Source organism: Vombatus ursinus, unplaced genomic scaffold (assembly GCF_900497805.2).
Source record: "Vombatus ursinus unplaced genomic scaffold, bare-nosed wombat genome assembly UNPS02009173.1, whole genome shotgun sequence".
Lineage (NCBI taxonomy): Eukaryota > Metazoa > Chordata > Mammalia > Diprotodontia > Vombatidae > Vombatus > Vombatus ursinus.
Window position 1 is genome coordinate 3,448,768 of NW_020948951.1, and position 24,501 is coordinate 3,473,268.

The window sequence follows — 24,501 nt, forward strand, 5'->3', positions numbered from 1 at the left end:
AAACCCCATCTTTGTATCCCCAACAGTACTTAACATAGCACCCCCATATATACATACATAATGAGTGTTCAATACACACTTGTTGAATGAATGGATAGGCATAATGAACATGTATTGAATGAATGAACGAATGAATGAATGATGAGCAAAGCTCTTTGCCTACTGAATTCCTACCCATTCTCTAAAACCTAAATCATATGCCATATCCTATATGAAGTCTTTCCTGAATCCCCTGACAGTAAAGCCTTCCCCTTTTGAACTAAAACAGCACTTTGTCCCATACTTGTTTGATGGACATATGTGATATTTTTACTAGAATTAGTTTTGTTTATACATCTATCAGAGTGTAAGCTCCATGCAAGTAGGACCACATCTTATTTTAACTTTGCATCTTCCCTCTTCACCATAGTTAATTAATAAATATTTGTTAAATGAATAAATGTTTTATTATTCAGTCATTTTTCAGTTGTATCTGACTCTTCATGACTCCAGTTGGGTTTTTGTTTTTGTTTTTGTTTTTTGCAAAGATACTGCAGTGGTTTGTCATTTCCTTCTCCAGTTCATTTTACAGATGAGGAACTGAGGCAGACAGAGCTAAGTGGTTTGCCTAGAGTCACACAGCTACTAAGTGTCTGAGGCCAGATTTGAACTCATGAAAATGAGTCTTTCTGGTTCCAAACCCCATCTAGCTGCCCCAAATAAGGCTTAGGAAAGAATGAATGAATTAATGAATAAGTCATAGAGCTTAGTAAACAATGATTGAATGGATGAATAAATTAGCAATAGGGCTCAGGATTACTTGTTGAATGAATGAATGAATGAGCAGATTTATTATAGGGCTTAGTAAATATTTGTGGACATTGACATTTGGTCTGTTATATCTATTAGATCTCCCTGTTAGGGTATAAGCCCATACAGGGAGGGTATCTCCTCAGTTATCACATTCATTTCTCTCCTACTCTGCTTCTTTTTGTCTATGTCCCCACTTAGGTACCTTCTTCATCCCCCTCCCTGACTCTCCTGCCTTCTCCTCCTACTCCTTTTTAGCTCCTTTTGTGTGTTGTTTTCCTACTTCAGAATTCAAGCTCCCTGAAGACAGGGACTGTCTTTCTTTAGGCTTGTATTAGTATCTCTAGCACATAGCAGAGTTCCAGACACACAAATGCCTAATAAAAATGTGTTTCCTGACAACTTTTGGAAGCCTTTCCTCTGTGGTGACCTACTTCCTAGCCACATACTCTTATAGGGAGATTGTTTTCCTACCCTGGACCAACACTAGGAGCATGAGGGATCCCCTTACCGATTTGGAGGTGGATGGTATTGAGGATAACAAGACTCCTGAGGTCTGAGAAGTGGTGCTGGATTTGGTCTTCCCTATGAAACATCTTTTATACTCTTCTCGCACCTGGAGATTGAGAAACAAGATTACTTATTGCTGCGCTTCAGCTGCCTTCATGAAGGGAAGGCCATGTGGAAGAGGGAGTGCTAGCTATGGCTTTTACCTGGCGATTGAGCACACAGTGGATGATGAAAATGAAAGTTCCTTGCAGGCTATTGATGATGGTAAATAAGTAAGCCATGATGCTCGCTATGGGACCGATCTGAAAAATTCCCAGAATCCAGGAGCATCCCAAGATGAAGAGTTGAGCAAAGGCTTTCAATGTTAGTAACCTGCAGGGAGAAGATTGCGTAATGAATCATCCCCCTAAATTCCTTGAAGAGATATACCTAAGGTGAGGTGATCAGGGCTTTCTCACAGGGTACCAAATATAACGAGTGCTGAACTAGAGCATTCTGCTAGCACTTGCAGTCCTTCGGAAGTATAGAAAGATAAGACCTTAGCACCTAGTCATCCAAAATACTTCAAATAAGAAGCTGTAAGATGACAGGTTAGGGTGAGTTCCTCCTCTGCCCTGCCCTATACCGCCCCAACAACTACCATGATAGCAGAGTGGATATCTCTTCACAACAGTGTCAAAGAATCTCTGGTTCCTTCCATGAGCTGGTGCTCCACCAACCCCCTAAAACTGCTTACTGTAGGCTCAATTTATAGTACTTGCCCTGGGCTCAAAATTCCTAGTTATTACTCTGCTTCCCTGTTTCTGCTTTCACCATCCTCTCAGTCATTCAGGCTTGAAACCTCCTAGGTATTTCTGACACTTCTATCACCCTCAGCCTTAGAGAGGCTGTATGGCATAGTGGAGAGCGTTGAACTTGGAAGAAAGAAAACTGGGGTCTATATTACAACTCAGGCCCTCACTAGTTGTGTGAACCTAAGCAAGCCATTTCCCCTCTTTGAGCTTTAGTTTCCTCATTTGTAAAATGAGGAAGCCAGATGGCTTCTATGGTCTCTCTTGGGTCTAAATCTATGATCCTGTTCCCTCTGCACATCTGTCCCTTCCTCACCACTCACTGAGCCAGCACCCTGGTGCAGGCTCCATAACCTTTCATCTGGACTTTTATATCTTTTATACCTTATTATCTCTATCTTTTGTTTCCCCCGAGCATTCATTCCTGCATTTACCTCAGAACTCTTCTGGGAACATCACTCACTCCTCAATTCAAAAATATGTTATTGTTCTGTCTTCTTGCCACATAAAGTATAGAGTCTTTCCTGACATTCAAGGCCCTACACTGTCTGGATCCAGACTTATCTGAAACTTCCAGTGCTCTCTGTCCCAGTCACACTGGATTCGTCTCTTATTTATAGGAGGATAGAAGCATGGATTTGGAGCAGAAATGAAGTCCTACTCCCTCATTTGACAGACAAAGGAACTAAGGCTAGAGACTTCAAATGATTTGCCTAGGGTAACACCTATTAAATATCTGAGGCAGGATTTGAATCTAAGTCTTTCTGATTCCTATGTCTAGCACTTTAACTATCCATCATGCCCCTCCCTCTCCCATCTCTATACTTTTTCTCATGGCATTGCTCAGACCAAGTGTAGAATGGACCAATATTTATAAAATATTTACCACAGTGGCTGGCACATAGTAGGTGCTTAAAAATGCTTATTTCCTTCCTTTCTTTTGTTAGTTATTTCCTCCCTTCTTCCTTTCCTTCCTTCTTCTATTCTTCCCTTCCCTCCTTCTTCCCTTTTTTCTTTCTTTAGTTCTTTCCTTCTTTCTTTAGCTCCTTCCTTCCTTCCTTTCTTCCTCCCTCCCCTCCTTGCTATTAGCTCCAACCTCCATAAGTTGAATTCTCTCTTCAAGGCCCAGCTGGGGCACTACCCCAACCATGAAGCCTTTTTTTATCCTCCCAGTCCAAAGTAGCTTCTCCTTCCTCAGACTCCTCATTACCTTTAACATGTAGATTCCCTTGGTGATTCTTCCACTTTCCCTTCTATCATATTATTTCTGTGCATATCCTATCCAGCTGTTGAACCTGGCCATCTCACCCTTCCACTGCCCCCACCAGACCAGACCTGTGGAGGCTATGGCCTCAGAGAGTTCATCTTCTCAACTTTGGCTCTGAAGGAAAGTATGGGAGAGAAGGGGTATTAGACTGCCTACCAAACTCAAGGTCTTGCAGAACCATTGTGCTAACCTCATTGTTGTATGCCTGTGAAACCTGGGCAGTCTACCAGTGCCATACCAAGAAACTGAGTCACTTTTGAATTGTCTTAGGGAGATTCTGAAGATCACCTGGCAGAATAAGGTACCAGACACTAGGTCCTTTCTCCAGCTGAGCTGCCAAGCATTCAGACTCTACTGCAGAGAGCACAACTCTGATGGGCTGGCCCCATTGTTCAAATGCCAAACATACAGTTGCCTGCCTAAAAGACTATTTTACCAAGAACTTACACAAGGTAAGTGCTCACACAGAGGTCAAAAGAAGTGGTACAAGGACACTTTCAAGGTCCCTCTGAAGCACTTTGGAATCAATTGTGAGACATGGAAGACACTGGCACAGGACTGACAGCATGGTGTGCCTGCGTCAAAGAAGGCACTGAGCTCTATGAACAAAGGAGAATCCCAGTAGCACAAAGGAAATGTGAAATGCACAAATTTTAAGTAATATCCATTTCCAAATGTTCATATGGACCATTTGTGCTGGACCTGCGGTAGAGCCTTCCCAAGCTTGTACTGGTCTAATCAGCCACACTCAGACACAATGTCCCTTGACCCTGACATAGAGATGTCATTTTGGTCCTCTTCAAGCACAAAGAACAGCCACCACCACGGACAACAACCACTGGTCACTGTAAGTGCTGAAAAGGGCCTTTCAGGTTCCCTTCCATTTCTATCCACATGGTTGTGGACAAAGGAGCAATCCCACTTGTTATGAACAGCACCTGTTCGTGGGGTGCGGCCAGGATGTGAACTTTTCAGAGAGACTGGGGTAAGAAAGATGTCAGTTAACAGGGAGCAGTCTGATTCCCCTCCCTCAAGTCATTTGTTTTTTAAGGGACTCTAATTGCAGACATAGGCTATCTTTTCCTTTTGTGCAAGCCCAGAAGACTTTGTTCAAGGACTAGAGAGAGTGTCAGAGATGTAGACAGAAGACTGAAAAGAGATGAGGGTTTTGAGAACCCAGGCCCAGCACGTGGTGCCACTCTGCTTAACAAGCTATGTCAGATTCAGGAAAGACTCCCAAAGGACACACTGCAAGATTCCTGCAGTATATCAATGGAGAGTCTGACTTTGAACACGGAGAGATGGAGAAATCCTGTTTCTCAGTTCCGATTTGGGAGCACTTGAGAATTGAACTTCTGGGTTCAGTTAGGAAAAGGAAAAATGAATTTCATTCCCAAAAGCCTTGGAAGGGGATGGGTCCAGAGATCTAATGTATGTCTATTTATGGTCTATGTCTTTTTTGAATGCTGTTTAATGCTTCAGTTTGTATTACTTTAAATTTAATTCAGTTAAATATTTATCACAATATAGTCTTGACTCATAAGAGAATTAGTGAAACATGAACCAGGGAAAGAAAGGAGAAGAGGAATTTTCCTACTAGGATGGGGACTGAGCCAAAATTTGATTGATTCACACACACACACACACACACACACACACACACACACACACACACAACCTAGGTGAAAGAAATAAGTATTGCTATCTATATAATGCCAGAGCTAAGGGGAAAGAGACATCTAACTTTCTGAGAGCCAAAGATAGCTTGGCAGCTACTCTCAGAATACCCTTTATTGTTAGATGGTGTGCATAGAGATAATGATGAGTGTTTGAGGGGTGTCAACTTGTCCTTACTACTGAATAGTGTCAGGGCAATGGTGACAATCTGTCTCCCTCCCACGACTACAGATAAAAGGAGAAGCAAAGTAGCTTTTATCTATTAGCAAATATATTCATTGGAAGAAATCCAGAAATGTGAACAGGGAAGAATGAAGAAGAATTAGGTAAATAAGGAAAAGAATGTTCTTTCAAAAACCAAATTCAATGACCTTTCCTCAATCCTCATTCTTGACCTCTCTACAGCCTCTTCTCCTTGATTTTCTCTCTCGATTTTCCTGACACTACTCTCTCCTGGTTTTCCTCCTGTCTATCAAACTGCTTCTTCTCAATATACTTTCCTGTGTCCTTACCCAGGTCATATTCTCTAATTGTATGTGTCTCTCAGGGCTCTGTCCTGGGTCCTCTTCTCTTATCCCTCTATATTACCTCACATGGTGATCTCATCAGCTTCCATGGATTTAATTATCATTTCTATGCTGATGATTCTCAAATCTACCTGTCTTGCCCTAATCTCTCTGCTGACCTGTAGCCTCACATCTCCAGATGTCCATTAGAAATCTTAAACTCAACATATCCAAAGTTGAACTCTTTATTTTTTACCCCAAACCTTCTCCCTCACTTCCAAACTTCCCTGTCACCATCAAAGACACCACCGTCTTCCCAGTCTCCCAGGCTCACAACCTAGGTGTCTTCCTAGACTCCTCACTATCTGTCACCCCTTCCCTCCATATTCAATCTGTTGCCAAAGTCTGTTGATCCCACCTTTGCAATATCTTTTGAATATGCCCTGCTCTCACCTCTGATACTGCCTCCACCCTGGTGCAAGCTTTCATCACCTTATGCTTAGACTATTGCAATAGCCTGCAGTTTGATCTGCCTACCCCAAATCTCTCCCTGCTCTAACCTGTGCTCCATTCAGACATTAAAGTAATTTTCCTTAAAGTACAGGTCTGACCATGTCACACACTCCCTACTCAGTAAACTCCAGTGACTCCCTATCACCTCCAGGATCAAATGCAATGCTCTGTTTGGTATTTCAAAGCTTCATAACCTAGGGCCTCCTCCACCTTTCCTGTCTTCTTACACTTTATCTTCCCCACCTCATGTACTCTTCAATCCAGTAACACTGGCCTCCTTACTATTTCCCAGAAAAGACACTCCATCTCTGGACTCCAAGCATTGTTTCTGGCTATGCCCCGTGCCTTGAACACTTTCCCTCCTCATCTTTGCCTTCTGGCTTCCCCCAATTCCTTCAAGTCCCAACCAAAATCCAGTCTTCAACAGGAAGCCTTTCACAACCCTTCTTAATTTTAGTGCCTTTTTTCTATTAATCATTTCCTACTTATCCTGTATATAGCTTGCTTTGTATATGTTTGTGTGCATGTTGTCTCCTTCCTTAGAGTACAAGCAGGAACTGTCTTTTACCTCTTTTTGTATGCCCAGCACTTAGCATAGACTCTGGAATGTAGTAGGCACTTAATAAATATTGATTGATTGATCCTGTATATAGCTTGTTTGTACATATGTGTTTGACGTCTCCTCCATCAGATTGTGGGCTCCTTGTGGGTAGGAATTGTCTTTTGCCTCTTTTTGCATCTCCAGAACTTAGCACAGTGCCTGGCACATAGTAGGTGCTTAATGAATGTTTATTAACTAAGGAATGTCAGGAATAATCTGACCTGGAATTTGACAGAGCAGATTTCAAAGGCTTTAAAGAAACAACAGGCAGGGCCTTATAATCTAAGATTCTATAATAGAAATCTGATGAAGATGAACAAGAAGTTCTCAAGAATAAAAATCTGAAGATGCAAGTAGAAAAAATTCCACTGAGGGGGAAAAAAGGGTAACTGCCTAAAGAAACTGATGAGTTGCACAGGGAACTCCCACCAGTTGAGATTCCAAAAAGATATTTGTAAATAGTTAAAGTAAGGGCAGGTAAGATGTAACACATCTTACATCATGTAAGATGAACACAAAAGAGAACTTTAGACATCTCAGGGTAATGCCAGGAATCCTGAAGCTCAGAATGAAGTGCCACTGGTAGAGAATACCAAGGAAAACCAAAAAGGGAATGGGGGGCTTCTAATAATCTATGTTATAGATAAGACTAAGGTTAAAGAAGGGTTAGAATTACATACAGCTCAAGGTAGATGGAACTATAATACTGCACAACAGAGAAGGTAATGTTATCCTCTGGCAGAGAAAAGCAAAAGAGTAAGGATCACCTGTGAGGTGACAGACTTGCTGTCTACAAGCAGTCACACAGACAGACATGTAGAGACTGAAACAGACAGAGACTTTACAACTATAGGGCATTTTCTGGCATAAGGGCTTGGAGCAAACAAAAGGGAATTATTGTTCCAATAGGATGTGAGAAGATTACGACAGACTAATTCAAATACTGAAGCACTATCCAGTAAGGTAAGATTCAGTAGGAATAAATGTAAAGTTCTAGGCTTTGGTTCAAAAAATCAGCTTTCCAAGTATAAGATGGGAAGGTATTACTGGGAGAAAGGACACTCAAAAGAATGGAGCAGGGTTCTTTTTCCCTTTTATTGAGCAAAAGTTACTATGTCTAAATGTGTTGGAGCATAGTTGAGTGTTAGAGGGACCAATAATGGCAATAACTGATTTACATACATGTCAAGCTTATGGTTGTGTTCAAGTTGCTCAGATGATCACAGAGTCAGCAAGAGGGATCTCCAACCACAAGCAACCAAATGCCACAGAAATGTCTCTGGGGCCAATAGGGCAGATTTGCTCCAAGTAGCACCCAGGCAGCCCTCCCCCAAAGAAATTAGCGGATGGTCCCTCTGTTCAGAGGAAAGAACAAAAGTTAAAAGCATGAACTAATAACTGGGACAAAGGAAGCATTACAAAGTGATTTGGAAAGCCAGAAAAGTGGTCATTTTCTAACGCCTCTCCAGACCCTGTTTTTTGAAGTATCTGGTATAATATTGCACAGCGTGCTCTCCCTTCAGCTCTGCCCTCCCAGGAAAAATTAAACTCTGCCCTTGAGGCCTTGAGCTCCCCTGCATGAGCCCAGAACCAGGCTACCAGGACACTTCCTGGCCATTTCCAAACCATTGCCTGCACTCTGATCATCATCTTCATCTCTCTCTTACCAGAACTCCGTCTCTGTCCCTGGTACCACCCTAGGCTTTGAGAGATTAGCTTTCCCTTATCTGGCCTGGAAATAGGCCAGCATGTCACTTCTCAGTCATTTCCAAACCACTTGGCCACATGTACATTTTCCCCTCTGGCCTCTTTCCTAGTTCCTCCCTATTGTTGTCTTTCTCCATTAAAATGGTAGGTCTTTAAAGGAAGGACTGTCATGCTTACTTATATTTGTATCTCTAGGGCCTGCCACCTAATAAGCACTGAATACATTCTTTTTCTCATGGTCATTCATCCTGTAATGCTCTTTGAGATACACTGTTAAAGATACACTATTTGATATACACTATATTGAGATATATTATTAAAGATCTCAGGCTCTACATTATGTCGTGACCCCAACCATCTATGGAATATGATAGCAGGAAGCTACTAAGAGAGCATGTGTTCTAAGGTGAGCACAGGCATGACTCTTATTCTAGGTTGTTCCATCCAGACCCCTGTGGCATCAGGGAGAGATCCCTCCCACCCTAGGCCTCATTCCCATGGTGTCTACACCTTGATCGGAAGTGCTTGGTCTGCTGGGCCTCTAACTAAGCCCACCTGTTGTCTTTGAGGGTTGATACTTCTGTGTTGACACTGGACAACTTCTTTCTCAAGATCCAAAGGGTCCATATCAGGAGGACTGAATTAATCTGCAAGAAGATCAGAGAAGATGGACATGCAACTAATGCTGGGATGTAGGAGGAGCCTGGAGATCCTCTGTTTCCCCCTCAGCTTCTCTCATGAGAGATTGTAAAATCCTAAGATTGCAGATTAACACCTAGAATAGACCTTAAAGGTACTCTAGTCCAGGGGTTCTTAACCTGGAATCTGTGGACTTGTTTTTTCAAAGTATTTTGATAACTGTATTTCAATAAAATTGATTTCCTTCATAATCTTGCACATTTGATTTCAGGCATTTAAAAGCATTATCCTGAAAGGGCGTTCAGAGGCTTCATCAACTTGCTAAAAGGGTCCATGACATAAAAAGTCCAACCTCCTTTATTTTACATATGAAGAAATAGAGACCCAGAAAAAAAAAAAGTGATTCACTCAAGGCCACACAGGTTTCAGAGCAGGATTTGGACCCAAATTCTCTAATTCCACATCCAAGCTCTTTCCACTGTATCATTCTGGGAATTACCTTGGCTCCTTTGTGAACTGGTTTCTTTTTTAAAAACCAGTCTTCCACCAACAATTTCATACCTATCTTTCTGTGAGTGTCAGACCTGGTCCTTCTTTTTCAGTAGAAATATTCTGTACTTATACTCACCTTCCCAATTCACCAGGAGATTTAGGTCCATAATGAAACACACACCTCCAATAAATTAATAATAATAATAATAATAGCACATTTCCATTACAATTAAAGTTAACAGAGCACTTCCTCCACAACAGCCCTACAAAGTTTATAGCATGTCTTACTCTCGTCATTTTACAGATAAGGAAATCGAGACTCAGAGAGGAGAAGGAATTTTCCCATTGGTCAAACAGCTAGCAAGTAATAGAGACTCAATGACTCATAATAAATTGCCAGAAGAACTAGCTAATGGTATCATGTTAAAAGTTCCATCTTAAAGTCCTCCCCAAGATGCCCAGAGGCAAAATTAGAAACAAATATAAAAAAATTTTAAAAAGGGGGAAAAAAACTCAAGTTTTCTCAAAAGCAACATCCCCTCACCTTTGTTGCTTCCCTAGCTACTCATCCAGTGGCATGCTCTCCTTACCCACATGATTCTCAGAGTTTTCTGGTCCCTGCCCACCTCCCATTCAAACCTGCTGTCGGATAAAAATCTGATCACCTTATTTACAAAATCTGAGAATTAGAAGGTGCCCCCCAAATCCAACGAATCCAATTTATAGCTGAACAACAATTGTTCTACAACATACCTGACATGCTTATCTTTATTTTGAAGACCCCTAGTAAGGAGAAAACCTACTATATCCCAAGGCAGCCCATTGCACTTTGGGATAATTCTAATTTTTAAGATTTTTCCCCTTATTTTGGGCCTAAATCTGCCTCCTCATTGCTTCTGATTTTATCCTCTGGGGCCAAGCAGAATAAATCTGATCCCTCTTCCCTGTGAATACCTTTAAAATACCTGAAGACAAGTTTCATGTCCCCTTCAAATCCTTTAAGGAATGAATTTCAAGCCAGTCATAGTGGCCAATAACCATAATCCCTGCTACCCAGCGATGCTGAGACAGGCAGATAGATCTCTTGAGCTCAGGATCTGGAGCTAAAGTAAGGGGTGGAGCTTGGAGTAAGCCCCAGAGGTGTCCATTCTAAGTTTGACATTAATATGAAGAGGCCCTTGGGAATGGGGAGGGGAAGCAAACCCACCAAGGTTAGAAAACAGAGCAGGTCAAAGCCCCTGTGCCAATCAGAGTAGGGACTAGTCCATCAGAAGCCCCTGTACTTCCAACCTGGATGAGGGAGGGAGACCCAGTCTTAAAAATTAAAATAAAAAATAATTTCTAATCATGTAATACCAGGGAAAAGATGGAGCAGGCAGTTCTCAGATGAAGAAATTAAAGCCATCTATAGTCATATGAAAAAATGCTCTAAATCACTATTATTAGAGAAATGCAGATCAAAACAACTCTGAGGTACCACATCACACTTATCAGATTGGGCAAGATGACAAAACAAGAAAATGATAAATGTTGGAGAAGATGTGGGAAAATTGGAACACTAATGCATTGTTTGTGGAGTTGTGAAATGATCCAACCATTTTGGAGAGCAATTTGGAACTATGCCCGAAGGGTTATAAAAATGTGCATACCCTTTGACCCAGTAATAGCACTTCTAGGGCTATATCCCAAAGAGATCATAGAAATGGGGAAAGGACCCACACGTACAAAAATATTTATAGCAGTTCTTTTTGTGGTGGCAAAGAATTGGAAATCGAGAGGATGATGCCCATCAACTGGGGAATGGCTGAGCAAGTTGTGGTATATGAATGTAATGGAATACTATTGTGCTATAAGAAATGATGAGCAGGTGGACTTCAGAAAAACCTGGAAAGACTTGTATGGTCTGATGCTGAGTGAAGTGAGCAGAACCAAAAGAACGTTGTACATAATAACAACCATGTTGTGCAATGACTAATATTGATAAACTTAACCCTTCCCAGCAATACAAAGATCTAAGACATCTCCAGAGGCCTTGTGATGGAAAATGCTAACCACATCCAAAGAAAGAACTATGGAGTTTGAATGCAGATCGAAGCATACTATTTGCTGTTTTTTTTCTTCTATTGTGTTTTGTTTCCTCTTTCTGGTGGTTCCTCCTATTGGTTCTAATTCTTACTTACAACATCACTAATGTGAAAATATGTTTAATAGGAATATATATGTATAGCCTATATTAGATTGTGTGCCACCTTGGGGAGGGTGATGGGGAGGAAAGGGAAGAAAAATTTTCAACTCAAAAGCATATGGAAGTGATTGTTGATAAATCAAAATAAATTAATAAAAAAAGAGAGAAGAAAAACTATGGAAGAGTACCATCTTGGGACCCTTAGAATCATGCCATTAGGCCAGCTACCCATTCCCCTGGTGCGTAAGGCTAACCTAGCTAAGTCCAGAACCCAGGGAACTCCCGACCTTCTCAAGATAAAATTGAGCACACGCCTGGGGTTGAATTCCCCCCACTCTCCAAACCTCCACAGGAAGACACTTCAACCAGTGACTCACGTACCATTATTATTGTGCAAACAGGTCCCAGGAAACTCCAGATGAACCCAGTGTCTGTATTCAGCCAGCAGCTTTGGAATGACAAGGGAAAGTCAGTGTCACATTTTGGGGTTGAGGGGGGAAGAGGTGAAACAATCCAGGCGCACCCTACCCCATCCTTCAAGTAACAGTTGCATTTCCTGAGTAACTATTGCTCTAGAGAAGCAGGATCTGGGGATAGTCTCATGGGGTGTCATAGCTGAAAGGTCCCTTAGAACACTGAACACAGAATGTCACAGCTGGAAGGGCCATGACAGTATAAAATGTCAGGGCTGGAAGGGTTCATTGAATAGAGAATTTTAAAAGTGGTAAAGAGCTTAGATCTGGAGTTTTTAACATATGTGTATCTCTGTGTGTGTATGTGTGTGTGTGTATGTAAGCCTACAGACCCCTTCTCAAAGTGTCTTTAAATATATACAATAAATATATAAAATAAAATATATAGCATCACAAAGAAAACTACTTACATTGAAATATATTTATAAAAATATTTTTTTAAAACAAGTTCACAGTCCCCACATTGAAAACTCTTGGCAAAGGTAGAAAGGCCTTTATTACATAGGATGTTAGTATTAGAAGGGACTTCAGGATGCAGAACATAAAATGTTAGAACTAAAAAAAATTTCCTAAAATCACAGAAACTCAGGAGTTGGAGAGGATTTCAGAAGGCATCTAGTTCAAGCCAGAGTTGAGCCAGAATTCTATCTCTAACATGACTGAGATAAGGACTTACTTAGGTAAGTCTCTTGACCAAAGACTTAGGCTGAGAGAAAACCCCTCCCACTGTATGGCCAGCTCTGATTAGGAGGACTTCTTCTATATCTTTAGTCTAAACCTTTCTCTTTGCAATTTACCCACTCCCTCACTCCTAGTTCTGCCCCTTGGGGCCCCAAAGAACACATCTAGTCCCACTTTCATATGACAAACCCTTCATATATTATTTCTCCCACAAAATTCCCTCCTGTTCTAGGCTAAATATCCCCAAGGTGTCCCAAGCAATACTGTCAGAACTGGAAGGGACCTTAGAACATAGAAAATCAGAGCTGGAAGGAGCCTTAGAACATGGAATGTCAGAGCTTAGAGAAACCTTGGAATGGAGGTGGAAGGGATGTTAAAACATAGTGTATTAGAGCTTAGCTATAAGCTAGTTCAACCCTAAAAATGAGGAGAAACCTGTGACCCAGAGAGCAGAAGGGATTGTCTCAAGGTCACAGGAAGAGTAAGCAATGGAGACCAGATTGGAACCTTAGAATTCCGACTCCCTGGTCCAGGGCTCTTTCCACCACAGCAAACTGCCCTTCCCTACACTCACCGGTTATGCATCCCATAGCCTTCCCACTGACTTCCTGCAGCCACCGCTACAATCAGCCCTGGAAGACCATAGCTGAAGGCACAGAGATAGACCGTCTTGATATTTCGGGAACTAAAGTAGTTCACAACTTTGAGGTTCCTGACCATTAAGAAGAGCATCACAGCCTCCACCAGCATCCAGGCAAAGCAGGCCAGGAAGAGGTAATGCAGCAGGCCAGCAATGATCGCACACACTATCTGCAAAGAAAGGAGATCCCGTCATTCTCCCCTGGGCGCACCATGGGAAGGGTGGGGAGGGAAGAGAGCTCCTACATGGCTTCTGCATGCAAGGTGCCCTTCTCTGCCTCCACTGGGTCATGGTGGAAAGTACCCAGCCAAATAAACCAATAAATAAAATGTCTTCACTGGCCAGAGAGCTGGAAAAGGGATGTTGTAGGTTTGGTACATCTAGGTTGGGTCAGAAGGATGGTAGGGACCCCTCTGACATAGCCAAGACTCCCAAGAAAAGGTGGAGACACTCAGAAGGTGTTGTCACAGGCTTCCCCCATCACTAGCTTTGTATGCCTAGGCTCATGGGATCACATGATCTTGGATCTTGATGGGTCAGAGGATTTAGAGCTAGAAGAGACATGAGCAATCATCAAGTCTAGATGCCTTAATTTAGAAATGAGAAAACTGAGGCTTGGAAAGGCAGAGTGACTGGCCCAGAGTTGTAGAGAGAGTACATAACCAAGTCAGGATTCAAATCCAAGTCTTTGGATTTCATACCTAGGGCTCTTTCAAATGGACATGCAATGTCTAAGAGCTCAGCCAGCATAGTCCAAAGAACCAAACTTTCCTCAGGCACAGAAAAGTTGGAGGGACACAGATCCAGGCACAAAAGCAGAGGGGAAGTCACTCAGATTACCTGACCCCACACAGTCAATCCATCTTGGCCATAAAGAGATGTCAGGTGATTCTCTTACTTTTCATTACCTTCATCACACTCAGCTGTACACAATGATGCAATCAATGGGCCAGGCTTCCATGGTTCAGTGTCTCATGGGGTCTTTCCTTAAAGGTGGAAGAGACCTTCAAAGCCATAAAGTCCCAACCCCTTTATTTTACAAATGAGGAAACCGAGGCACAAAGAGGTTAGGTAATTTGTCTAAGGTCACAAAACCAGTAGATGTCTAAGGTAAGATTTGAATCTAGTTCCTCTGACTCCAACTCCAGTGCCCTATCCATTACACCATGCTGCCTCTCTGTGCATGTGGTCTTAAGGTACCAAGAGTGGAAAACATACAGGAAATGGGTGGTTGAGGGAGTATAACCTGAGAATGGGGGGCAGGGAGGAGGTAGACCAAAAGGATGGTCACAGAGCTGTATGGAACAGGATGGGAAGACGTACCTTGTTCTCTGTCTTGTCCACTCCTACGAGGAAAAGAAGCTTAGCCAGAAAGAGGCAGATACACAGGTGCAGGTGGAGGGTGGTGTTGTGATTCTGTATGGAGCGGCACAGCAGGAAAGTGGCAATGGCCAAGGCGAGACACAGCAGTGAAAGAATCATCCCCACGTGGCTTATCAAAAACAAGGCAAAATCCATCTGAAAGGAAGTTGGCCCACATGGGTCACCTGCTGAGCACCAGCTTTACAGGCACCTCCTGGAAAGGAACCTTCAGGGTTCATGCTCTGCCACCCATCCCTACTCCCCCACCCCCACCCCCACCCCCATGCCCCCTCCTCAGGAAAGTGTCTTCCTGTGCCATGCTAAATAGCTGAGTCTCTAGCTTGTGCAAGGATTCTAAATTGGTTTTAAAAAAAAGTTGAAAGTCTTATTTCCACCTTTATCAACCCAGGCAGTCACTTTCCTAAAGAACAGTCCTTCTTCTGGCCTTTTCCTCACACCATCCCCCTCTCATTTCTACCCCCTCCAAATCCCATCCACTCGTCAAGTCCTAATTCTCCCAACAAGCCTTCCATGACCACACCAGCTCGGAAGAATTTCTCCCTCCTCTGAGGTCCTACAGCCCTGAATATCTGTCCTACTCAGTCATTATGACCACACTCATTTTCTGTTGATGTAATTGTATTTTATCTTCTCATCAGACTGTAAGCTCTTTGAAGGCAAGGACATTGTCTTATGCTTCTTTCATATCACCTACAGACCCTGGCACCCCACCCACATCTAACCAATTACTGGTTACCTTGCCTGCCCATTCATTCCACTTCTGTGACATCTTCCACATATCTCCTCCTTCCTCCTACCACCTTCCACAATTTTCTTTTTTTTCTTTTCTTTCTTTTCTTTTTTTTTTTTTTTAGGCAATTGGGGTTAAGTCACTTGCCCAGGGTCACACAGCTAGTAAGTGTCAAGTGTTTGGTCTGAGGTCAGATTTGAACTCAAGTCCTCCTGACTTCAGGGCCAGTGCTCTATCCACTGCACCACCTAGCTGCCCTTCCACAATTCTTACTACCACAACCCAACCCTGGTCTTCATTACCACTCATCTGGACAGTTGTTGTAAGCTCCTTAGCAGCTCTCCCCATCTCCATACTCTTCAATCCACCCTGTATAGCACTTTCAGAAGAATCTGTCTTACACATAGATCTGGTTATTTCACCTCCTTAAAAATGTTCACTGGCTCTTTATTGCCTACCAAATGAAGTTCAGATTCTTTGGCCCAGTATTCAAGGCTTTCTACAATCTGGCACTACTCTACCTTCTTAGCCTTATCTGTTCAAATTGGCTGACTCTCTGCCCCCAAACCATGATGCACAATTTCAGCTGTCCTGGCTGTGGTTTGCATTGCTCTTTCTTTATTCCTGGAATGTCTTACCTACATATTTTTATCTGTTAAATACCGTCTCATCCTATAAAGCCTGCCTCAAATGATGAATCCTCCAGGAAGTCTTCCCTGATTCCCCTTTGATAGCAATAACTTTTTCTCCCTCCCCAGACCTCAAACAAGACTTTGATATATTTAAGCATTTGAGGGAAGTCAAGTACATGTATTGTTTTATCTGTACTTATTTCTTTAGTCCCTACTATACTAGAGCTCCATAAGGGCAGGGACCCTGTCTTATCTAAGTTTTGCATCTTCTTAGGCCCCCATCACAATGATCTACTTCATACAGTTGGTGTTTAATAAATGTTTGTTGAATGAAGTAATGAGTGAGTAAATCATTGACACTTCTGTACTTCTTGGTTGATTTGTTTGGTCAGTAAAAATAAGTTCTCTGTGGCAAGAAGCCTTGGAGCCCATCCCACAATCATCCCCACTGACCGTGATCTCCCCAGATGCCATGATAACAGCCATGTTGGCTAGATGATTGCAGCTGCACGTGGTATGGGTCTCATTGGAGTATAGCGTCATACAGCCTTTGGGTGTCCACCGTCCACCCTTGATCTCTGGATCCCAGGAGATGCAGATGCATGTGTCCGACTTCTTCTTTAGCTGCAAAAGCATAAACCCAAACCACCAAGATAATTCACCCTTGATGTATTCAGTGTTAATGGCAAAAACAGCATGATATAGAGGAGGGGGGAAATCTGATTCTGAGTCAGGAAAAACTGGGTTTGAGTCTCACTTCTGCCAGCAGGTAGCTGTGTTGCTGCAGCTGAGCTGTTTCCTGTCACTGGTTCTCATTTTTCTCATCTGTGATATTATAGAGTTGCCCTCTACACTTCATGGGACTTGTATACATAAATCACTTGGTAACTGTAAAGGGCTACAGAAATAGGAAGTGTTGTTAATGGCGATGAGAGCTGGCTCGAGTGTGCAGGGGTACAGGAGATGTGGTGGAATGGAAGCACTGAGATCTCCATGCACAACACAACCCCTGTCACTAACAAAACTGAAAGGCAAACTGAAAACCGTAGTGGTATCAGAGGGAAATGCCAACTGTCATGAAATTCAGGGCTGGCCATGTAGAAGGCAGAGACCATAACCAGGAATTTTTACATCTGGGGCAAATACCACAAACCATGCTTTGGATAGAGTGTGTCCTCAGGTAAGTCAAAGAGCAAGACGCTGCCTCTAGGGAAGAGACAAAGACCCTGAGAAACTAATGTAAGGTCACCCATGTGGAGAACAGAGAAAGGTGGGACAAGAGAGGAGCTCAACTCAGCCTACCATCCAGTAGCTTTCTACGTTAACTAACTAGTTATTAAACTGCTATTCCTAGATGCCAAAGGATTGCAAGTGCCATCAGCATCCTCTAGATGTGATGTCCTGGGGAAAAGCCCCAGTAACCTCACTGAGGAGGCATTCAGTACATATTTGTGGACTGACTGATGGGTAGAGACAACCTACTGATGGTTTATCAAGGACCCTTAGCAGGGATTGCAAGAGATTCAGTTCAAAGACAGAGACAACAGTCCTTACCTCGAGGTTCTCCAAAGAGTAGATGACAGGATTGGAGAAATTGTCTCTCTTGTCACCAGTGATGATGCCACCTACAACTCGAGAATTCATCCAAAGTTTCTGGGGAGACCTGACCAAGTGAGCCTCTGGGTTGTAGAAGAAGTTTTCATCCAGAATGGACTCCATGCCCAGGAAAGAAGTAAAAGCTACTCCTGTGATACCTAGCCAACATTCCACAGAGAAACACTCCAATGAACAATTATGATAATTAACATTTATATAGGGCTTACTATATGCCAGACACTGTGCAAAGTGCATTACAATTAAGATCTCATTTTATAGATGAGGAAAATGAGACAAACAGACCAGGGTCACACAGCTAGGAAGTGTCTGAGGCTGGGTTTGAACTCAGCTTTTCCTGACTCCAAGTCTGACACTCTGTCCATTGCACCAGCTAGCTGCCCCACTTAGATGTTAGCTCCTTAAGAGCAGGTCCTGTGTCCATAACTATCTTTTTGTCAAGACTTGACACATAGCCTTACATGTAACATTTCATGAATGTTGGTTAGTTGTTGAAGAAAATAATCTCAATTTCTTTTTCTTTTCCTTTTTTTTTCTTTTCTTTTTTTTTTTGGTAAAATGTTCCTTTCTCTTAGTGCCAGAAAGGAAGCACCTCTACTTACCCAAAATATTCATAACACCCAACAGCACCCTCTGTTAGACTCTCTCCTAAGACCTTCCAACACTGCTGTCCCTGCTCCTGGCCCCACCTAAATTTCCCAGCCTACCAGGATTTTTAATTAGGGCTCTGTATAACAACATTATCTATAAATGCAAAAACAGGGAAGCAGATGATGGCAGACCAAGTTATGGTAGATGGATGTAATTGAATATTAATGGGCCATGGAGAACAGTGAATATGTGGAAATGAGAGAAACACAGGAAATCTCATAGGAAATGCTGCAGAATGAAGAAAGTCTAATCAAGAGAATAACATGCGACTTGTACCAATGAAGGCAACTTCAGAAAGCAACAAGCCTTGTGACAAATAACCACGAATGATGTTGATTCAAAATGACAAAAGTTATAGTCTTGGTGCCTCATTTGTGGTCAACAGCAAACTCCCCAAATGAAAATTAACACTCCCTCTTCTCGGGCACAGCCATTCAATGAGGGGGTTTTGCTGAACTTTTTATGAGAATCCAACAACAAGCATTTATTAAGCTCCACTGTTTTCTGGGAATTTTGTTAGGCACTGGGGCTGTTGACACAAAAAATAAACAGTCCCCAAGCTCTTAGAATCCCTCCTTTCTTTCAACACTCAGTTCAAGCAGCACCTCTGGCATGAGACTTTTCCTAGTTGTTGCCCCAACCCCAAGCTGCTACTGTTTTCTGTCCCAAAGATACTTTGTATCTATTTTGAATATAACTATTTCTATTCATATTGTCTCCACCATTAGAATGTAAGCTTCTTGAGGGCAGAGACTGTTTCACTCTAGTCTTTGTAACTCCAGAACCCAACACAGTGCCAGGCACATAGCAAGCACTTGATAAATTCTTCTCAGTTAATTGATTGATTGAAGTAGCTTATGTTTCACTGAGGTAAAGAGTGAATAAGTAAATAAGTAAACAGTAAATTAATAAGTAAATAAGTAAACACCACTGTATTCATGATCATTTGAAGAGAGAGGAGAGAGCAAGCAACAACAATTAGTGGCATTAATAATACTAATAATAGCTAGCATTTACATGGCACTTACTGTGTGCTAGGCACTGTGCTAAGCACTTTACAAATATGATCTCAGTTGATCCTCACAATAACATGGGGAGGTAGGCGCTATTAATGCTCCCATTTTAGAGTTGAGAAAACTAAGTGACTTGCCTAGGTCACAGACCTGGGAAGCATTTCATTTTAGTTCTGAACTCAGGTCTCCCTGATTTTGGGTAGTTAGGTGATGCAGTCAACAGAGTGCCAGGCCTGGGGTCAGGAAGACTTATCTTTGTGAATTCAAAATATGGCCTCAGACACTTACCAACTGTGTGACCCTGGGCAAGTCACTTAACCCTGTTTGCCTCAGTTTCCTCATCTGTAAAATGAGCTGGAGAAGGAGAAGGAACTCCACTCCAGGATCTTTGCCAAGAAGGCCCCAAATAGGGTCACAAAAAATCAGACAGGACTGAAACAACTCAACAGCAACAACTTCTTGATTCCAGGCCCAGCACTCGGTGCCCTATGGTATCACCTAGCTGCCTCAAAAGCTGTGTTAGGGGGGCAGCTAGGTGGCGCAGTGGATAGAGCACCAGCCCTGAAGTCAGGAGGACCTGAGTTCAAATCTGGCCTCAGACCAAACACTTGACACTTACTGGCTGTGTGACTCTGGGCAAGTCACTTAACCCCAATTGCCTTAAAAAAAAAAAAAAAGCTGCGTTAGGAAAGGTTTCTCATTAAAGGTAGCACCTGAGCTGATCTGTGAAGAAGGGGCAAAGGTTAGAATGGAGCACATTCCAGGCACATGCAGGCAAGAGATAGAATGCCAAGTTCAAGGAACAAATAGTAAGGCCAGTTTGGGAAAGGTCCTCCCTTAGGTACTTGAGAGAGAGGGCTCTTTATTATAAAGTGAAATAGTGTGTTGAAATAAAATTAATATAATATTAATTAAACTATTGTTTTATCATGTATTAAAACATTTATTATTCATTAAATATAATGTACAAGTAGTAATTGATTAAATAGAAATAGTAAAATTTATTCTTTATTAAACTAATATTTTATTTATTATTTTAATATACTACTTCTAAAATTAATCAATAATAATTTGCTTTTCAAGAAATGAAATATTCTCCTCACTTACTCCTCAGTGCCACTGCTTCTCTTCTCCATTTGCTTTTCTAATCTGTACTGAAAAGACTCAGGAGATGCTGAAGGCACTAGTATCACCCTGATATCCCTCTGATGATGCTTGCCTTCCTCTGTTCATAGGCAGATTCCAGTAGTCTCTTAGAAAAGCAACTCTGAGGGGCAGCTATATGACGCAGTGGATAGAGTACCAGCCCTGGAGTCATGGAGGACCTGAGTTCAAATTTGGTCTTAGACACTTACTAGCTGTGTGACCCTGAGCAAGTCACTTAACCCCAATTGCCAAAAAAAGAAAAAAAGAAAAGAAAAGCAGCTCTGATCCCCTCTGTTAACGGCCATCAGAATAGCCCAAGGGAGCCTGGGCCCACTTTCTTAGCCATCACAGTGGCTACCTTGTATTAGACACTCATATTTGTATATTTAATTGTATCTTCAACCAGGCTGTGAAGGATGCCCTCCAAACATTCGCACTGAGAGTTTTTGTGTGACTCATCCCGGCCATTAAGACCACTACTGCAGAACCCTTGCACATACAAGTCCTCTAGAATTCTATCAGTCTGTGGGACCAGAGACATTTTGCCTGTACCAGGAGGGGCTGATCTGGCTACAGAGGGTGGTATAGTGGAAAGAGTACCAACTGTGTACTGTGCCCTGATTCAGACACTTATTCAGCCTGTGACTTAGAAGCAGTCACTTCGTCTCCCTGACCTTCATCCACCATGAGGGAATAATGGAACTTGCACTAATTACCTCCTGGCACTGCTGTGAGGTTCAAATGGAAGAATACATGTTATGCCCATTCTCTTATAAACACTAGAAATTACAGCTACGATGATGAGCTATCAGATTGTGGTCTCCAGGGCTTAAATCTGCACTTGATATAAATAAACATGGTGTCCTAGAAAGAACATTGGCCTTAGATTCAGAAGAACCAGATTGGCCTGGGGTCTAAATTTTTTTAGTTGTATGATTCTTTAAAGATCACCTCACCATTATTCAGAGGCAGTGTGGTTGAGTGGATAGAGCAGAGGACTTAGAGTCAGGCAGACCAGAGTTCTACTTCTGATTAAGTCACTTACTAAATGTGAGACCCTAAACAAGTCACTTCTCTGAGCCTCAGTTTCTTTATCTGTAAAGTGGGGGGATTAGCCAATGAACCCCAATCCTTAGAACACACTCAATATCCTCTGCTTGCTGCTAATGCAGGTTATTATTATTTGTGTATAATATAAGCAAATATGATATATATTTATATTATATTTTATATGTATTATAAAATATAATATATGTTATAATTATTATATGTGCTCTAAAGACTGGTCAATGGCAGACCTGGAGTCAGAAAGACTCATCTTCCTGAGTTCAAATCTGGCCTCAGATACTTACTAGCTGTGGGACCCTGGGCAAGTCACTTCACCCTGTTTGCCTCAGTTTCCTCATCTGTAAAATGAGCTGGAGAAGAAAATGGCAAACTGCTCTAGTATCTCTGCCAAGAAAACTCCAAATAGAGTCAGACATGACTGAAAATGACTGAACAACAAAAGACTGGTCCCTCAGTATGACTCATTGTGAGTTGTCCCATCCCTGTGGCTAGTCCATGTGGCTATTAAGCATTCTCTAGAGACTGGAGAATCACTGAATAGTCTCCTTATTACATCCAAAATGGCAGTAATATTTATAGCTCTTACCTCACTAGGTTGTTGTACAGATCAAAAGATGTAATGTAAAGTGCTTAGAAAACCTTTTGGCACCTATACAAAGGCCAGTTATTAGCAGCACTCTTATTGCCAAACCTCATTACTGAAGGAAAGGAGTACACCGAAACAATCGCCTTAGTCTTCTGACATGGCCACCTTAGCAGAGCCACAGTGGCAAAGCTAAAATGGTCCCCTTTCTGACATTGCAGGAAGGCAGCTGAATTACACTATCTTATTTCCTCCAGCCTATCTCAAGCCCTCTCCTAGAGTTCCCCAAAGTTTAGACCCACCTGATAACGTGCCCAATGATACAGATTCATTTATGGTGTTGCACTCGATCTTCATGGAATCACCTTTGGCCGAAAAGGTCAAGACTAAGTTTTCCCCCAGGCAATCATCTTGGATGACTTTGCTTTGGATCTCTAGAAAGGGAGAGAAGAGCTCATGTTGGATAACATCTCCCAGCAATGCAATCCTCTGAAATGCTCCAAAGAATTAAGTTTCCACAGTTCCAAGAAAGAGCCAGACTATTGTGTAGCGGAAAGAGCATAGCATTTGGAGTCAGAAGAACCTGGGTTTCAAATCCTAGCCTTGTCATTTATTGTGTGACCTAGAGTAGCCCACTCATTTAACCTCTCTGTGCCTCAGTTTCCTCTACTGTAAAATGAAGGGAGTTAGATAAGACGACTTCTAAATGCCCTTACAGCTCTAAAACCTATGATCTTAAGACTCAAATTTTCAGTAAAAGGACAGAACTGAACAGTCAGCTGATGTCTGAGAACAAAACCCATAGGGCTTTGATTCTGAATTCAAGGGAAGAAGAGTCAAAGACAGCAGAGAGATGAGGGCAGAGGCTGGAGGAAGGCGGCTACAGAAGACTATCAAACCTAAGGGATGGACCTGTGAGGAGGCAGCATAGTGGTAAGAAGCTGGAGCTGAGACAAAAACACTGCAAGTAGATAGAGGCAAGGTCTACCTGCCAGCATGCCCCAAATCTAGAAATGCTTTAAAACCTAAAGGAAAGAGCTTGAAACTCAGGTGGGGAGAAGTCACTTGCTGGTGGCTCTCTGGGGTGGCTATAGGTTACCTGCTTACTCAGATCCACAGGCTTGGGAATCATAGAATCCTAGAAATGGAAATGCCACCTCCTTCAAAAAGCCTCCCCTGATCAAGTTCCCCCAGTCAGTAATAATCTTTCCCTCTGCAGACTTCAAATAACACTTGATTTTGTGTCTCTCTGATGCAATTCTCGTATTATTTTGTACCATGGTTTATGTCTCATTCACTGTTGAGTTGGATGAGAGCAGAAACCCTGTTTTATATAAACTTTATACCTTCTTCAGAGTCTAGCACAGTGCTCTGCATGTGGTGTGTTGAATGAATATAGGAAGGAAGGAAGGAAGGAAGGAAGGAAGGAAGGAAGGAAGGAAGGAAAGAAGGAAGGAAGGGAGGGAGAGAGGGAGGGAGGGAGAGAGGGAGGAAGGAAAGGAGTGAGGAAGGAGGAAGGAAGGAAGAAAGGAAGGAGAGGGAGGGAGGAAGGAGCTGGAAGGGAGAGGGAGAAGGAAGGAGAAAAGAAAAAAATGGGTTCCAGCTTTTCAATGGTAGTGGTTCCTACCTAGATATTCATTCGTCACTGTCTGGCTCGTGTTCCCAGAGAAATTGACAAAAGCTGCCAATGTGGCACTTTCCACACTGTCCAGAAAAGCTGTTGCCAGGGTTGAGGTCCCCTCCTGACTCAAGTTATGCCATGTGGATGTCTCTTCGAGGACAGATGCCAAGTTCTCAGCAGCTTTCTGTCAAAAGAGAAGACTTTTCTCAGTACACACTTACTGATGTTTATGTAATGAAAGACTCAAGTGCGCACAAGAGTCTACTCAGCAACATCTAAACTTGGCCACTGAGAAAGGCAACAGACCCTTAGGGACAGGGGATGGATTCATCCTCCTTATGCTTTCTTCTGCCTCCATTGCCACCCCAAAGGCCAATCCTGATCAACTTCCAATACAATCTACTACTTCTATGAAAAGGAAAAAGAAGATAAGAAGTAAAATAGGAGGGGAGTTGGGAGGGGGGGTGAGAGAGAGAGAGAGAGAGGGAGAGGGAGAGGAGGGAGAGGGGGAGGGAAGAAGAAGAAGAAGAAGAAGAAGAAGAAGAAGAAGAGAGGTGAGGAGAGGAGAGGAGAGGAGAGGAGAGGAGAG

The 24,501-nt window shown here is 42.4% G+C and overlaps 1 protein-coding gene across 2 annotated transcripts in view; it reads right to left on the reverse strand.

Annotated features, from left to right (window-relative positions):
• Nucleotides 1-24,501, reverse strand: part of ADGRE1 (adhesion G protein-coupled receptor E1) — a 57,641-nt gene that overhangs the window by 3,749 nt on the left and 29,391 nt on the right. For both annotated transcript variants that reach the window (XM_027851165.1, XM_027851164.1), the window contains 10 exons: nt 23,919-24,096; nt 22,594-22,725; nt 17,771-17,970; nt 16,670-16,840; nt 14,795-14,989; nt 13,406-13,641; nt 12,059-12,125; nt 8,917-9,008; nt 1,503-1,671; nt 1,301-1,405 (listed from right to left, as the gene is read on the reverse strand). In XM_027851165.1, coding sequence (XP_027706966.1) covers nt 1,301-1,405; nt 1,503-1,671; nt 8,917-9,008; nt 12,059-12,125; nt 13,406-13,641; nt 14,795-14,989; nt 16,670-16,840; nt 17,771-17,970; nt 22,594-22,725; nt 23,919-24,096 — 1,545 coding nt within the window. The remainder of the gene's footprint in view (nt 1-1,300; nt 1,406-1,502; nt 1,672-8,916; nt 9,009-12,058; nt 12,126-13,405; nt 13,642-14,794; nt 14,990-16,669; nt 16,841-17,770; nt 17,971-22,593; nt 22,726-23,918; nt 24,097-24,501) is intronic.